Source organism: Mobula birostris, chromosome 6 (assembly GCF_030028105.1).
Source record: "Mobula birostris isolate sMobBir1 chromosome 6, sMobBir1.hap1, whole genome shotgun sequence".
Taxonomy (NCBI): Eukaryota; Metazoa; Chordata; class Chondrichthyes; order Myliobatiformes; family Myliobatidae; genus Mobula; species Mobula birostris.
The window spans coordinates 54,595,116-54,611,699 of NC_092375.1; the positions used below are offsets into that span (position 1 = coordinate 54,595,116).

The window sequence follows — 16,584 nt, forward strand, 5'->3', positions numbered from 1 at the left end:
GTATTTATGCTAAAGCCATACTTGACACTGGTTCTCAAGTTTCTCATCTCTACAGATCCTTTTACAACTAGTGTTTGGCGCATTTACCGTTGACACCACTCAGTGACCTTGAGATTTGGGGGCTTAGTGTTGATGATTATATATACAATGGTTACTTGTTGAAACTGGAGTTTTCAGAAGCAGATGTTGGAGTAGTTGAGACATTGATACACCAGCCCATATCCCGTATCTACCCGTATCCCATCGAGAAAGGAGAAGCTTCCATTCTTGTGGGAACAAATGCTTCCATCATGAGAAGGCACGTGGGGGCATGCAAGGAGAAGGAAATGGAGAAGTTTTTCAAAAGCTTATCCATTCACCCGGTGATCCGAGCTGCTTTTGAGAAGGTGCAATTTCCTCCTAAGCAGGATGATGAACATAGATGAGGAACTATATGGTACAACTAGTCCAAACCTGTAAGGTTATGTCCTGGAGGAGTAAGTAGAGTGACAGGAATGCCTAAATTCGCTTGAATGCCCAATGCCTTGGCCCTCCTGGTAGATGCTCTGGAGATCATGAAGAAAAGTCCTGCTTACTTGCTGGAGTGCTGGTGAGACCTGAACTGCAGAAACCTTCGGCTGTCCACACAAAACAGGATGACAGTGATCATCAAGAATACCTTGGGGAGAGACATTCCCCTCAGACGTGAGATGCTGATTGCACATCTTTTCCTTGTGATGGTAGTGTCTAGTTTTCTGGTGAGAAAACTGGGACAAGACAGTCTCCTGGATTCGGAAGTTGACAGCAAAGTCATTCAACTTTGTTGACTCTCCGATACCCAAGGAATGGAGAAGAAGACATACGGAGAAGATGTTGGAATGTGAAAATGTCTTTTCTACTGACAAGTTTGATGCCACAGGTCTCTGGTTAGTGGTGTTGTCTGCTTATGATTTCAGCATTAAATATCAGCCAGGAAGTTGAAGCATTGATGCGGATGCATTGTAACGACATTCACATGAGGTGCTTGCAATAAACAGTGGACAGAGAGTGGGAAAATTTTCCTGCCTCTGGTGTTAAAGCAATGTGCTAGTTTTCTACAGTGGGGAAAATCAGAGCCAAGACGACGGCCTGATAGAGGTGTGCTACAGAAGCAAGAGGTCTACAGCAGATAACATCTCGCTGGCTCTTCATACAACCCTGGAACATCTGGACAGCAAAGATGCATACATCAGGATGCCCTTTGTCGCTCATAGCTCAGCATTTATCACCATCATCCCCTCAAAACTAATCAGAAACTCCAAGAATTGGGCGTCAATATCCCATTGTGCAACTGGATCTTGGATTTCCTCACTTGTAGACCCCAGTCAGCTTGGATTGGCAAAAATAACTCCTCCACCGTCTCCATCAGCACAGGAACACTGCAGGGATGTGTACTTAACTCCCTGCTCTACTTGTATTACACCTATGACTGTGTGACTAAATACAGCTCTAGCACCATATCAAAGTTTGTTGTTTGTTGTGGGCTGTATCAAAGGGGGTGATGAATCAGCATACAGGAGGGAGACTGAAAATTTGGCTGAGTGGTGTCATAACAACAATCTCTCACTCAATGTCAATAATGCCAAGAAAATGGTTGTAGACTTCAGGAGAGAGAAGTCAGAGAGGTCCACGAGTCAGTAATCACCGGAGGATCAGAGGTGGAGAGAGTCAGTAAATTTAAATTCCTTAATGAAACTATCTTAGATGACCTGTCATGGACACATCATTTATATATTATTGCGAAGAAAGCACAGCAGCGCCACTACTGACCTTGGCATTCCTGGTTGGTTTAGCCTAAGGAGCACCAGCAGATTGCACTGAAGTCACTTCATGATGACTCAGTCATTTGGGATTTGCCGAGACCTACGGATTTGTCCAAGATTTGTTCTATTAGCTCCGAATGAAGCGTGAGTTTGAAGAGTACTGTAAGTCGTGCATCCGATGTATTCGGAGGAAGATGCTGCCTAGGAGAGTTGCTCCATTATCTCATTTACAAAGAACGGGATTGCTTGATTTAGTAGGTATGGATTTCCTTTCCATAGAACCCTATTCTGCGAATGTCTTGGTCATCGCGGATCACTACACTAGATACGTTCAAGCATTCCCTACAAAGATTCAGAGGGCATTCACAGTAGCCAAAATGTTATAGGAGAAATATTTTGCTCATTATGGCCTCCCGAGATGGATATAGTGATCAGGGAAGGGATTTTGAGAGTCAGCTCATACATGAGTTACTGGGCATGCTTGGAGTCGAGAGGGCAAGGACCAAGCCATATCACCCTCAAGGTCATCCTCAGCCTGAAAGATTCAAGCTAGACATACTTGGAACTCTGGATACCAACAAAAAGAGCAAGTGGGTCCAGCATATTTGACATTTGGCACAGTGCTACAATTGTACTCAGAATGAACTATACTCACTATACTGACAATATACTCATGATATTCTGACACAAAGTGAGATTACCTGTAGATCTTTGTTTTGGAACTGGCGGTGAAAACTTGCCGCAGAAGACATATCTTAAGTTTGAGTCTGACATGAGGAAAGAACTGCAAAAAACTTCTGAGCTGGTAGCCAAGCAAAACCAGGGAAAAAAGAAGGGATATTATCAAAAGATCAGGTTCTCTTAACTGATGCCTGGAGACAGAGTTTTAATAAGAAATTTGGGGCTTCAAAGGAAGCATAAGTTGGCTGGTCACTGTGTTTCTATGCTTTACCAGTTGCCAAATTTGCCAGTTTTCTGGGTGAAGCCAGAGGATGGGAGTGGTCCTGTCAAAACTCTCCACCAAAATCATCTTTGCCCCTAGGGCAGGGGCAAAAGAGTACATGTTGACCCAGAGTCTGACACGGACCCTACACCTGGTAGAAGAACTCTGCACAGAAGAAGGAGAACAGAAAGGCAACAAGCTGACAATAGTGTGATTTCAGTGGAAAGACTTGAAGAGGAACCAGAGGATCCAACCACTGAATACTGTGCAGACTCAGAGGATGAGGAAATGGGAGTGTGATATGTTTTACCTTATGCAAAATTCCCAAGAACTGATGAAGAGACGTCGGAATATCCCAGCCTGACTCAGATATGGCAGGGTGCGCTACCAGTGCAGAGTCAGACATGATAATAGACAGTGCAGGGAAACTGGGCTCTAATATAATTGGAGATGAAGCTGAGTTCAGTCAGGGGGCAGGGTGAGCTGAGTCGCTGGAAGGTACGAGTGACAGACAGGGAGAGACATACCCAAGAAAATGGTCAAAAGGAGTGGTTGAGGCTGAAGAAGCTGAAGGTGAGATAAGGAGGTCTCGGAGAGTCAGAAAGCCCACAGAGAGGCTGGCAAATGATGCACCTGGGAAACAGAGTGTTGCGTCAATGCCAACAGTGAGATATGCAACTTCCGTTTACAAATGGATTGGGGGTCCTGGAATCATGAAAACCATTTGAATATTAATAATAGTTTGCTGAGTTCAAAAGGCTTACAAAGTCATGAGGACATGAATATATTTGCTGGGGGGGGGTAGTGGCGGGGGAGAATGTAATGCCCTGGTTAAAGTTGTATTTCTACTGTTATGCTAGTGGTCATTTTATTTTAGCAGTTTTGTGCAAACATAGTGTGTTCAATTAGTTAAGCTTCATAGGCTAGTGTTTTGACCTCACTGAGATAAAGGGCATTTGCTCAGCTTAGGAATGTTGTGTCAACCAATCGGAGTGGGTGGGGAATGCAATGGAATATTTGAGAGAGCTGGGCAGGATCAGATTTCTGAAGGACAGTAGTCTGATTTGGGATCTTTTGTTAGGAGGTGCAGAGAAGAGCACAAGGGAAGACACTTGGAGGATCCCACCCAAAGGGGAGACCCAATTGAAAGGAGTGCTTTTTGTAGACAAATGGTTTCAAGGAGTAAGTGCCAAAACTCCTGAGTTTACCAATTTACTCATAACATTCTTCAAAGGTATTTTGACCTGAGGCCGGTGATAGGAGTTCACCGCCGTGAGTAAAGCGATACACCCAACTACTACAGAAATGAGCTCCAATGTTTATGTGCATATTTAGACTGGTTTAACTTTAAAGGGTCTCTTTTCTTTTTCTCTTAATTGTTTGTTAAAGTTGAAATATTGGTAAAAATACTTCCACTGTAATTGTATGCTGGTGTAGGATCTGTTATTTCCTGGCGAGCAATAACTGTGCATGGAGTTGTATATAAACAGCATTCACTAATATTTTCATTCTCTCATCAGAACATTCCAACTTCCCTGTTTGGTTGAACCTGAATCATGTCGACCCTAGACGTGTGTTGTTTATTGATGGTGGACTTCTCACTGGTACCCATGTGATGCAGAGTCTCGTAGCTGTTAGCCAGAGTTAGCTAACGAGCCAAGTTTGTTACGATCCCCAGTGAGAGGGTTACGCATCTTTTGGTTTGGGGATGAAGGCCCTGTAGCAGGAGGCATAGACGGTGGTTATGAAATTTTGGTGAGATAACTCCCTAAAACACAAAAAAGAATTGTTTGAGAAATGAGGGACTGTTTTTTGATCTAGCATGGAACGGAAAGATGGACAATAATGATTTGGCAATCCAATTCCACATTTCTTTCTTATTTTGTTTTCAGTGGCTTCATTGTTGAGTTCTACAGAATTAAAACAGAAAACCCATGTATTCTGATGTAGAGGTATGGGGTGAAACTTTTTAAATTTTCACTCTCCGCTACTGCTACATAATTTGCTGAATGTTTCTAGCAGTTTCTGCTTTAGTGAACCTCTTGTAATAAGGACTGTCATCTGTGGCCATTATGGGACAAGCATATAGGTAAGAACTCTGAGTCTCACGGACAGACTTGTAGTGAGCAGGCTCTGCTAGCATCACCAGTAACAGGATAAAATTCTACGTTTTGTTCCGATGAGAAAAGAAAAATGCGCATTTAAATTGTAATTTCCCTCAACATGATAGTAAAGACATTTCATATAATTCTCAGCTCACCTGATAGAAGTTTTCTTTTGTAGATGTTTAAAATATATTACTGCAAAGATGCACAGAAAGCCTATCATGATACCACTAATGAGGCATGCACATAATAAATACATTGAAATGCGCCTTAAATCTGTAAAGACAGAAGCAATGATTTAGTTTATTTGTTAAGTTGGTTTTTGCTAGAATCATAAACTGTATCATTTCAACATGGAATAAAATGTTAACATGATGCATTGCTACTTTACAAAGATTTGATAATTCTTTGGGAAGCTTTGTGAACCAAGACTACATTAGTCATATTGTTACTTTTTCTATTTAAATGTGTACATATTGTAGAATTACATAGAATATACTCTACAACATAGAAACAGGCTGAAGAGTCTGTATTGGTGCTTAGACTCTACACCAATCTTTTCCATTCTATCCCTCTCAACACATTGTTTAGACACATCTTTTTATTCCATTTTTCCCTTTGGAAGTATCTAAACTATTTACCTACTGTGGTGTAAACCCATGATCTCACATATTTTGCAACCTGCTTTGTACACGTGTGTTGGCTTATTTCAAAGATTTGTGTACCATAACCTAAGTATTACCGTCTCGTTCTGACTGAACACTTGGAAACTTTATTATAGACTTCCTTTGCATCTGACCAAAACAGAAATTTGTCACAACTCTCTGCTTTCCACTTCTTAGCTAATTTCTTTGAATGCTGGCTGATGATGCCAATTTAACAGACGTTCTTTAATTTTGCTGATAGATCAGTTTATCAGATTGCTTTTGAGGGTCTATACCTACAATTACCAATCTTGTTGTTGCCTTATCAAAAACTCTTAAGTTGCTAATTCCCAATTCCAAATAATTATAATTAATTAATAATTATAATTAATAAGTAATTATAGATAACATCAGTCCTATCACTTGATCCTTTTGAATGTCCATTTTCTCCCGATTAACTCAGTATAACTTCTCTTTACTCCCATCACTTTGTTAGCTAATGTGCTATCCTTCCAGCAAAACACATCAAAGTTGCTGGTGAATGCAGCAGGCCAGGCAGCATCTCTAGGAAGAGGTACAGTCGATGTTTCAGGCCGAGACCCTTCGTCAGGACTAACTGAAGGAAGAGTTAGTAAGAGATTTTAAAGTGGGAGGGGGAGGGGGAGATCCAAAATGATAGGAGAAGACAGGAGGGGGAGGGATGGAGCCAAGAGCTGGACAGGTGATTGGCAAAGGGGATATGAGAGGATCATGGGACAGGAGGTCCAGGGAGAAAGACAAGGGGGAGGGAACCCAGAGGAGGGGTATAGTCAGAGGGACAGAGGGAGAAAAAGGAGAGGGAGAGAAAGAATGTGTGTATATAAATAAATAACGGATGGGGTACCAGGGGGAGGTGGGGCATTAGCGGAAGTTAGAGAAGTCAATGTTCATGCTGTCCTTCAAACTCTTTCCCTCTTACTTTACATTTTCTAACCATTCTCTTGATATTTTATCAAAGACCCTTGAAAATGTGGTATGCAACATGACAAATCTTTATCGAAACCATACTGACATTTGCATTGAGTTCCCTTATCACTTTCCTACTAATATGTCTGTAATTCTGCTAGTTACACAACTACTGCCACTATTGCGACTACCACAGTATTTTATTGCTCAGCAGAATACCTTCAGATGCTTTCAAATTGGCCACTATCTTATATCAGATTTGGTGCCCACAATTTGAATTCAAAATTTCAAAAACAGGTCCAGGTTGTACCTTCACTGCAGCTCATTGAAATGTGAATAGCAACCTTATAATACAATGACTAAGTTTAGGCCAAACTCTCTGTGAGTTATTTATTACAGAAACTATGGTTTACAGACAAACCCATTATTATACATTCAAAAATTCTTTAATTTGCTGCAAATTATTTATGTTTACTCTTAAGGAGTCATGGTGTTATTCAGTACTTGTCCAGGCTGACTACTTGTCTACCTCAGCAGGTCCCATTTACCTGCATTTGGCATAAACCCCTCTAAGCCTTTACTACCCCTGTAACTATCCAATCATCTCTGAAGCATTACAATTGTACTCAGCTTCCACAGCTGTCTTTTGTAGTTCATTTCATATCTGCATTAAAAAAAAAGTAAGATCCTTTTAATTTTTTTCTCCTCTCACTTTCAATTTTGCCCTCCAGTTTTAGACTCCCATACCCCTGGTTTGAAGAAAAGAACTGTAGCCATCCAACTTATCTATGTCCCTTCTGATTTTACATACCTTTGTCAGGTCGCCCTTCATCCTCCTGCTCTCCAAGAAAAAACAACCTATTGAGCCTCACCTTATGACTCAAGTCCTCTACTCCAGCGACATCCTTGGAAATCTTTCCTGCACCCCTTCCAGATTAATGACATCCTTCCTATAGCTAGGTGACTGGAACTGCACGCTGTACTCAAAGGGCATTCTCACCAAAGACTTGTATGGTTGCAACATTGCATTGCAGTTCCTTTACTCACTGCCCTGATCATGAATGCAAGCATGCTAAAAGCTTTCTTCAACAACCTGTCTACCTGTACAATATCATTATTTTTAGAGAACTAGGCAGTGTATGTACCTGTTACCCCTAGGTTTCTCTGTTATACAACGCTTTCCAGGGCCCTATGATTTACTATGAGGTGCCTGCCTGGCTTAACAGACAAAATCTATTTATTCATTTATTCATTTATTGATTTATGTATTGAGATGCAGTATAGACCAGGCTCTTCTGGCCCTTTGTGCTGTGATGACCAGCAAACCCCTGATCTAATCTTAGCCTAATCACGGGACAATTTACAATGACCAATTAACCTACCAACTGGTATGTCTTTGGACTGTGGGAGGAAACCAGGGCACGTGGAGGAAACCCACGTGGTCACGAGGAGAACATACAAACTCCTTACAGACAGTGTCCGGTAAACAAACCTGGGTTGATGGTACTGTAATGCATTATGCTAACCACTACGCTACCACGTCACCCTAGTGCAACACCTTGACTTGTTTGAGTTACATTCCATCTGTCTTTGCTGAGCCCCCTTCACCATTTTATAGTGGCGCTAGAAAGTTTGCAAACCCTGGAGAATGTTCTCTATTTCTGCATAAACATGACCTAAAATGCGACCAGATCTTCATGCAAATCCTAAACTTAGATAAAGAGAACCCAAATAAATAAATAAATTAGAAAACATTATACTTTTTCATTTATTTATTGAGTGTTATATATTTAATTGGGTTCTCTTTATCTAACTTCTAGGACTTATTTGAAGATCTGATCTCATTTTAGGTCATATTTATGCAGAAGTAGAGAAAATTCTACAGGGTTCACAAACTTTCTACCACCATTGTATATAGATCACACTGTAATCCTAGATAACCTTCTTCAAAGTCCACTGCATCACCAATTTTGATATCAACCACAAGGTTATTAAATGTGTTAATAACACGGTCATATTTAGTTATCAATACAGTTAATAAAATCAGTAGTCCCAGCAATAACCCCCGTAGCATACCACTGGTCACAGGCCTCAAATCTGAATAATAGCTCTCCTCCACCACCTTCCGATTCCTTCCACTAAGTCAATTTTGCATCCAGTTGCCTAGCTCAACCTGGATGCCATGTGAATCTAACATTCCAGACAAGCCAACCATTACTTAATTCATAGGCAGTCGTTAGCCTCGTGAGACCATGGATTTGTGCCTTGGAAGGTTTCCAGGGCGCAGGCCTGGGCAAGGTTGTGTGGAAGACCGGCAGTCGCCCATGCTGCAAGTCTCCCCTCTCCACGCCACCGATGTTGTCCAAGGGAAGGGCATTAGGACCCATACAGCTTGGCACCAGTGCCGTTGCAGAGCAATGTGTGGTTAAGTGCCTTGCTCAAGGACACAACACGCTGCCTCAGCCAAGGCTCGAACTAGCAACCTTCAAATCACTAGACAAACGCCTTAACCACTTGGCTATGTGCCAACACGTTTACTTAATTATAGTTTCTATGAACAGCAAGGAGATAGAATCAGATCATTTATGAAAATGCGCACAGTTAGGTCTACTTACTGTTTGGAGTTCTGTTGCTCTGTGGAATTGTATAGTTTTGTGTTCCATTAAATGCTGGGTGGCTTACACTGCATATTATATGCTCATTGAAGAAGTGGGTGGTTATAATATACTTGCTTTGTACAGTAATGGTTTTGTTTCCATAAATGGTATTATTTACTGAGGTGTTTCCTATATTAATTGGGTGCCAAGTAATTTCTGAAGCTGGTTTCCCATTTGAAGCAATGCATATAGCCGCTGTTTCATTTAATTTGTTTTCAATGTTTAAAGATACAGTGGGAGGAACTGGAAAAGATAAAAAAACATTTTGTTTTGAAAACGTCATTGTTGAAATCGTTATTGAATCATCAACCATTCTACTGATATTTTCCAGAATTGTACATTGGCTGTTATAGGAATTTATTAATAACATGCAAATTATTAAACCCACAGTAGTTTAACAGTAAGATTTTCTAACATAATCAAAAACTAGCGAAAGAAACTAAATTGATCTTCATTTTTGGCTTGGAAATCAAAGACCTACTGAAATAGAGATTCATACAAACTTTACAAGTCTTAGTAATCTCTCCTGTAAGTTTCACACCATGCTTTTGCATGTTTAACATGTTACAAAATGTCAGCTTCAGTCTGAAGTAAAACATGATCCGTATTTCACTATGTGAAAGAGGCATCTGACAAGAACATGAATAATCAGTGTCTTTCTCATGTTGCTCAGCATTGAAATGGAGATGGTCTTGTTAAGCATGGGTTATTTCTCTGCTAAATTTATTCATCATCACCATCATCATAACATAGTTTAAATTCCTCCTACTTTGTTAATGTCATAATATAACCCTCCATGATTAAAATGATATAGCTTTGAATATGAATTAGATAAATAATGTTGAGGACTGTGAACCTTCCCTACCATTTATATAGCAGCATTCATGGCAGCCAAAGAAACATTTTTGTCTTAGGAATGTTGATCTGGATAAATATTGAACTGGATACTGCAAAGAACTCCTTCATTCTGTAGAGGCTATGGTGTCTACTTGAGAAATTAAATATGATTATTGACCTCAGTGCTCTAGAGTAGATCAGAAGCTCACCACTAGATGGCTCAGAGTAAGAGTAGCATCAGCTGAGCCAAAATTGACATTTTTCTCCCTTCAAAAATGGCCATTTTATTGAATGGTAAATATTGAAAAATAACTGTTAACTTACCTGTTATTAACAAGGAGAAAGTAACTTTATTTATTCCGTTTTCACCTGTTATTTCACAGGTATAAGTCCCATCATCATCAAGGTTCACTGGCTGTATTTGGAGACTGATTTCATGATCTGATTTATTGCATGCTGCATTTTTAATTATCATTCTGGTATGGTTGTTAAAGCATCCAATCAATTCATTCTGTTCACATTTGAGGGCTGCTATTGTATATCCTTTGAATTTCCATGACACCATGGTCACATTGCCAATGAGTGGGCATGTCAATGTGACCTTACTACCTAACATTGCGCTTCTTTCTGTGATAGTGGGGAAACCTAGAAAAGAAACATGCAAATAAAGGTAAAAAGGAAAAAACAACAATAGTAAAATAATTTAGAAATAAGCATTATGTAGCTGCTAATGTGCAGATAACTTACGGCATTAAAATATTTTTCTTGTTTCTCCTGTTTATGTAAGTATCTTTTTGTGGTGAGGGCATATAGGTAATTTTCCACATTGTCAGTTACTTACCATTTTGTAGCTACATAGGAACAGCACTACTACGGGTGTGAATTGTCTTGAGGCACAGTGCTCAACACCACAGCTTTGAGAGGCAATTGTTTTTGGACACCATGGTAGCGTAGTGGTTAGAACAATGCTATTACAGCTCTGGGCATTAGATTCAGAGTTCAATCCCAGCATCCTCTGTAAGGTACCTCTGTACGTCCTCCCTGTGGAATGCGTGGGTTTTCTCCGATCCTCAAGTTTCCCCTCACAGAGCAAAGACATATTGGTTAGGTTAATTGATCATTATAAATTGTGCTGGGATTAGGTTAGGGTTAAACTGAGGTAGTTGGGGCTTGCTGGGTGGTGTGGCTCGAAGGGCCAATTTCATACTATATCTCTAAATAGACAGATACATAAATAAAATCTTTTCTGTATCAAGACCTTCAATTAATTCTTGATGTCAGTTAGAGTGAGTAGTAATGATGGCAGTTTATCCACCACAATTATGGAACTGAGTTGAAACTTAATAGATACCACTTAAAGGAAAGTGCAAAGGTTAACAGACATCTACCTAGAATATGAATGCCCTTGGAGTTTTCATTTCCTGATGCTACTGGTTATTTTTGCACAAACAGCCATGGGATAATGGATATGGAGCCATAGAGTTGTACAGCACAGAAAAAGGCTCTTGAACCCATACTTGTCCATGTTGACCAAGATATATATTCAAACCAATCCCACTTGTTGACCCATATCCTTCTGAACTCTTATCATCCATAGACATGTCCACATACTTTTCAAATGTACCTTACATATTTGCCTCAACCACTTCCACTGGCAACCACTTCCATTTACCTAGGATCTGTTGTTCGTTATGTCTCCCCACTGGCTGGTGAAAAATGGAAGACACGTCCTTCTCCCTTATTAGGGAGAGAGAGAATCTGCGGTATGTCGTATGCTAGGTGAAATGCAAAGTCTTTGGGGTAATTGAAAATCTGTGTCATTGCTATTGCTTTGCTCACACTGAGTGCTCGGTGGCGGTGTCGATGCTTTTTCTGCCGGTGGGGGAAGGGGGGATTGTTGCTCGCTGCCGCTTACGCGCAGGAGGGAGGAGCTGGGGGGTACTGAGGGGTTCTTACATTTATCTGTCATTCATCCCTTGGGGCACTCCTCTGTTTTCGTGGATGTTTGTGAAGAAAAAGCATTTCAGGATGTATATTGTATACATTTCTCTCACATTCAGTTGGACCTTTGATCTGCTTGATAAAATGAAAAGTAATTATATCAATTATAATTAAAATAATTGATATAATACAATGAATTGTATTTATATAAAGCTGTTAGTAAGTAAAAAGTCTCGAAGAGCTTCACAGGAATGCTTCAAAGATTTTCTAATAATTATTCAGAACTTAATGCGTAAGCATCATGAATAAATATTAGAACCTCTTGGTCAGACTGTGTTTTAAAAGAACAAGGTAAAGAATCAAATGTTTGAGAAGAAAGTTCCAGAGCTTGGGATCTGGATGGCTGAACCCAAGGCTATTCAATAACAGAACAAAAGGAATTGAGGAAACATGTTTAAAGGTGGCATAATCATGATTTATAATTTCTAAAAATATAAAGAGTACATACCTGGTTGTGAAAGAGCAATAAGGATGATCACTAGTAGCAGAGCAGCTGGTGGCCTTTTCCTTAAGGTTTTCATTTTAGTCAGCAATGCTTTTCTTGACTAAAATCTGAGGTCACAAATTTTCATAAGGTTTAGTTATCTTGCAACCACCAATTCTCTGGAGCTGAGCATAATGACAGAATTTTACAGGCAAGGTTAATCAGACTTATACCAACAAATACCATAGAACGAGGTATTCTTAAGTGTATATATTTATGCCTTGGAGGAGCAGCACTGGGGGCACCAGCTTAATGTAAGGTCATGAAACTCCAATATTCCACAAAGTTTAGGAACTGTGACATTGTGTACAGTACAACTGACATTTCCCTTGTATTTACAGTTGCAGACAAATCATGTGGCAAATCTTTCCTCAGCAAGCTTTACCCATGGGAGAGGGGGGAGTTGAGGGGAAGTCTGCAGAGGTGGTGGGTTGATTTGGTGAGGGGGTTTTGGTGATAAGATGATCAGTGATGTTGAAGAAGAAAGATCTCCATGGGGAAAAGGATTAGGGGAAGGATTGTAATGATGGTGTAGCTGATTAGAGAAGAAGAAAGATTACAGGGATTTCATTGTACTTGCAGAAGACCAGAATGTGTTATAAACATAATCAGTGCAGTGGTGATTGAGGAAGTAGATCGTATTGATGGGAAGAGCAGATGGAATGGGGGATGATTGGTATGGATAGTTGTTAGGGACCATACCTTCAGAAGGGCAGTAGATCAGACTGATGTAGACAGATGAGTATGGGTGATAGAAGTAGATTGTGAGATGGAGATAAGACCAGAATGTGCCAAATGGATGATTAGAAGACAGAGGTGGGTGAATATTGAGGATGGATTCAGAAAAGACATAAGAAAGTGTGAGAATTGAATTGACTTTATTTCTTACATCCTTCACATACATGAGTGAAAATCTTTACGTTACAATTCTGTCTAAATGTGCAATCCTAGCAATTTATAATAATTTATAATAAATAGAACAGTCAATGTAATATAGAGTACACTCAAATCACCGTGAGTTAATCAGTCTGATGGCCTGGTGGAAGAAGCTGTCCCAGAGCCCGTTGGTCCTGGCTTTTATGCTGCGGTACCATTTCCGGGATGGGAGCAGCTGGAATAGGTTGTGGTTGGGGTGACTCTGGTCCCCAATGATCCTTTGTGCCCTTTTTACACACCTGTCCTTGTAAATGTACTGAGTCATGGGAAGTTCATGACTACAGATGCGCTGGGCTGTCTGCACCACTCTGTGCAGAATCATGAGATTAAGGGAGGTACAGTTTCCATACCAGGCAGTGATGCAGCCAGTCAGGATGCGTTCAATTGTGCCCTTGTAGAAGGTTCTTATGAGTTGGGGGCCCATACCAAACTTCCCCCACCGACTAAGGTGAAAGAGGTGCTGTTGTGCCTTTTTCCACCACACAGCTGGTGTGTACAGACCATGTGAGGTCCTCGGTGATGTGGATGCCCAGGAACTTATAGCTGTTTACCCTCTCAGCCCCAGATCCATTGATGTCAATAGAGGTTAGCCCAACTCCATTCCTCCTGTAATCCACAACCAGCTCCTTTGTTTTTACGACATTGAGAAAGAGGTTGTTTTCTTGACACCACTGTGTCAGAGAGATTTCTTCCTGGTAGGCCACCTCGTTATTGTTTGAGATAAGGCCAGTCCGTGAAGTGATGGTTGGTAACAGAAAATTGAAAGGGGGTTGGCCAGGAAGAAGCCATTGGACTATGGAAGATAGTGGGGAGGGGGGGGGGGGAAGAGTCAAAAATACAGTCTAAAGAGCTTTGAGCAGCAGCCAAACGGACATCGGAAGTTTTGAGAGGAGGGTAATTCAATCAGGTCCACTGCCTGATTACAAAAGGCAGCGACAGGTTGGTGCAGTGAAAAAGAGTTCTTATCAGTGGCCAATCGTTGTTTGGGATTGATTAGCAATTGCAAATGAAAGGAAAGCAGTGGAAGGCACAGTGACCATTGTCTAGGTGGACAGTCAGAGAACTGATGTTGAGGCTTCAGCTCTTCGAGGCTTCTGTGAAGACAGACTTCAGTCAGAGAAACCAAAAGGACAGAAAAGCTCAAGGTTAAACTTTTTCTTCCCCCCTTCTTTATATCTGCTCAGCTAGGATGGCAGAGATGCCAGGCAGGACAGTGAAAGGCTCCCCTTGCAGGATGTGGGAAAGCAGGGAAACCTCCAGTGTCCCTGACGACTACAACTGCGAGAAGCGAATCCAGCTGTAGCTTCTAAGAAACTATATTAAGGAGTCGGAGCTGGAATTGGATGAACTCTGGATCATTCGGGAGGCTGAGGGGGTGATAGATAGGACATGTAGAGAGGTAGTTACACCCAAGGTGCAGGACTCAGGAAACTGGGTGACAGTCAGGAAAAGGAAAGGGGTTAAGGAGCCAGTACAGAGTACCCTTCTGGCCATTCCCCAAAATTACAGGTACATCACTTTTGATACTGCAGGGGGCAGGCAGGTATTACCTAACAGACGAAAGTAACAGTGTCGGGTCTCTGGCACTGAGTCTGCCTCTGTGACTCAGAAGGGAAGGGAAGGGAAGAGAAGAGAAAAGGCACGCTCTGGTAATATGGGACTCATTAGTTAGGAGAACAGACAGGAGGTTCTGTGGGCGAGCAGGAGATTCCCGGATGGTATGTTGCCTCCCGGGTGCCAGGGTCCGGGATATCTTGGATCAAGTCCTCAGCATTCTTCAGTGGGAGGGTGAACAGACAGAAGCCATGGTCCATTTAGGTACCAATGACATGTGTAGGATGAGTGACAAGGTTCTGCATAGGGAGTTCAAGGAATTAGGTGCTAATTTAAAGGGCAGGACCTCCAGGGTTGTGATCATAGGAAAGACGGATGATAGTGCTGAAGGTGAGGTAGATGGTTTACAAACAGAGGCAATGTGTAGTGAGGAGAGGTTGTTGATAGGGCAAAATTGCAGTAAACAGGATGAGTTGCAACATAAAAGGTGGACAAAATCAAAAGGGCTGAATACAGAACTGAAAGTGTTATATTTGAATGTGCGCAGTATACGAAACAAGGTAGATGAAATTGCAACACAGTTGCAGATTGGCAAGTATGATGTTGTAGGCATCACTGAATCATGGGTGAAAGAAGATTATAGCAGGGAGCTTAATGTCCAAGGATACACATTGTCATGAAAGGACAGACAGGAAGGCAGAGGGAGCAGCACTGCTTTGTTCATAAGATGGCAATCAAATCATTAGAAAGAGGTGACATAGGGTCGGAAGTTTTTGAATCATTGTGGATAAAGCCAAGGGACTGCAAGAGTAAAAAGACCCTGATGGGAGTTGTATACAGGCCCCAAAACAGTAATAAAGATGCGGTTTACAAATTACAGTGGAAGGTATAAAATGCATGACAAAAGGGCAATGTTCTGTCTGTCAACCCTCGTCTGACGAAGGGTCTCGGCCCGAAACATTGACTGTATCTCTTCCTATAGATGCTACCTGGCCTGCTGTGTTCACCAGCATTTTTTGTGGGTGTTGCTTGAATTTCCAGCATCTGCAGATTTCCTTGAGGTTGGTTTGGTGCTGAATTCCAGAAGGGGAATTTTTCTAGAGTACCTATGAGATGGCTTTTTAGAGCAGCTCGTGGTGAGCCCACTAGAGGATCAGCTATCCTGCTTGGGTGTTGTGCAATGAACCAGAATTACAGCGCTTAAGTTAAAAGAACAATTTAGGGCAAGTGATCATAATATGAATCAATTCACTGTTAAATTTTAGAAGGAAAAGCTAAAGTCAGATGTATCAGAATTACAGTGGAGTAAAGTTTCTTCAGATAGATAAAGTGTAAAAGAGGGATGAGAGTGGATATCAGACAGCTGGAAAATGATGCTGGATAGATAGCAATGGAGGACAACAAAATGGCAGGAAAACTAGATAAGTATTTTGCATTAGTCTTCACTGTGAAAGACACTAGCAGTCTGGTGTAAGTTCCAGATATCAGAGGTTATGAAATGTGTGAAGTTACCATAACTATAAAGAAGGTTCTTGGGAAACTGCAAGTTCTGAAGATAGATGTCACCTTATCCAAATGGTGTACACCCTAGGGTTCTGAAAGAGGTCGTTGAAAGTGGAGGCATTAGTAATGATCTTTCAAGAATCACTAGATCCTAGAATAGTTCCAGAAGACTGGATAATTGCAAATGCCACTCT

General features: G+C 41.1%; 1 protein-coding gene across 2 annotated transcripts in view; it reads right to left on the reverse strand.

Moving 5' to 3' along the window:
- The window catches only part of LOC140199793 (cell surface glycoprotein CD200 receptor 1-B-like), a 62,452-nt gene that overhangs the window by 10,388 nt on the left and 35,480 nt on the right, over positions 1-16,584 (reverse strand). The window contains exons 2-5 of one of the 2 annotated variants that reach the window (XM_072262282.1): positions 12,362-12,465; positions 10,237-10,557; positions 9,034-9,318; positions 4,985-5,105 (exon numbers count right to left, since the gene is read on the reverse strand). In XM_072262282.1, the coding sequence (XP_072118383.1) occupies positions 4,985-5,105; positions 9,034-9,318; positions 10,237-10,557; positions 12,362-12,434 (800 nt within the window). In that variant the 5' untranslated portion in view covers positions 12,435-12,465. Of the gene's footprint in view, positions 1-4,984; positions 5,106-9,033; positions 9,319-10,236; positions 10,558-12,361; positions 12,523-16,584 lie in introns of both variants that reach the window. The other variant, XM_072262283.1, reaches the window with a different exon arrangement.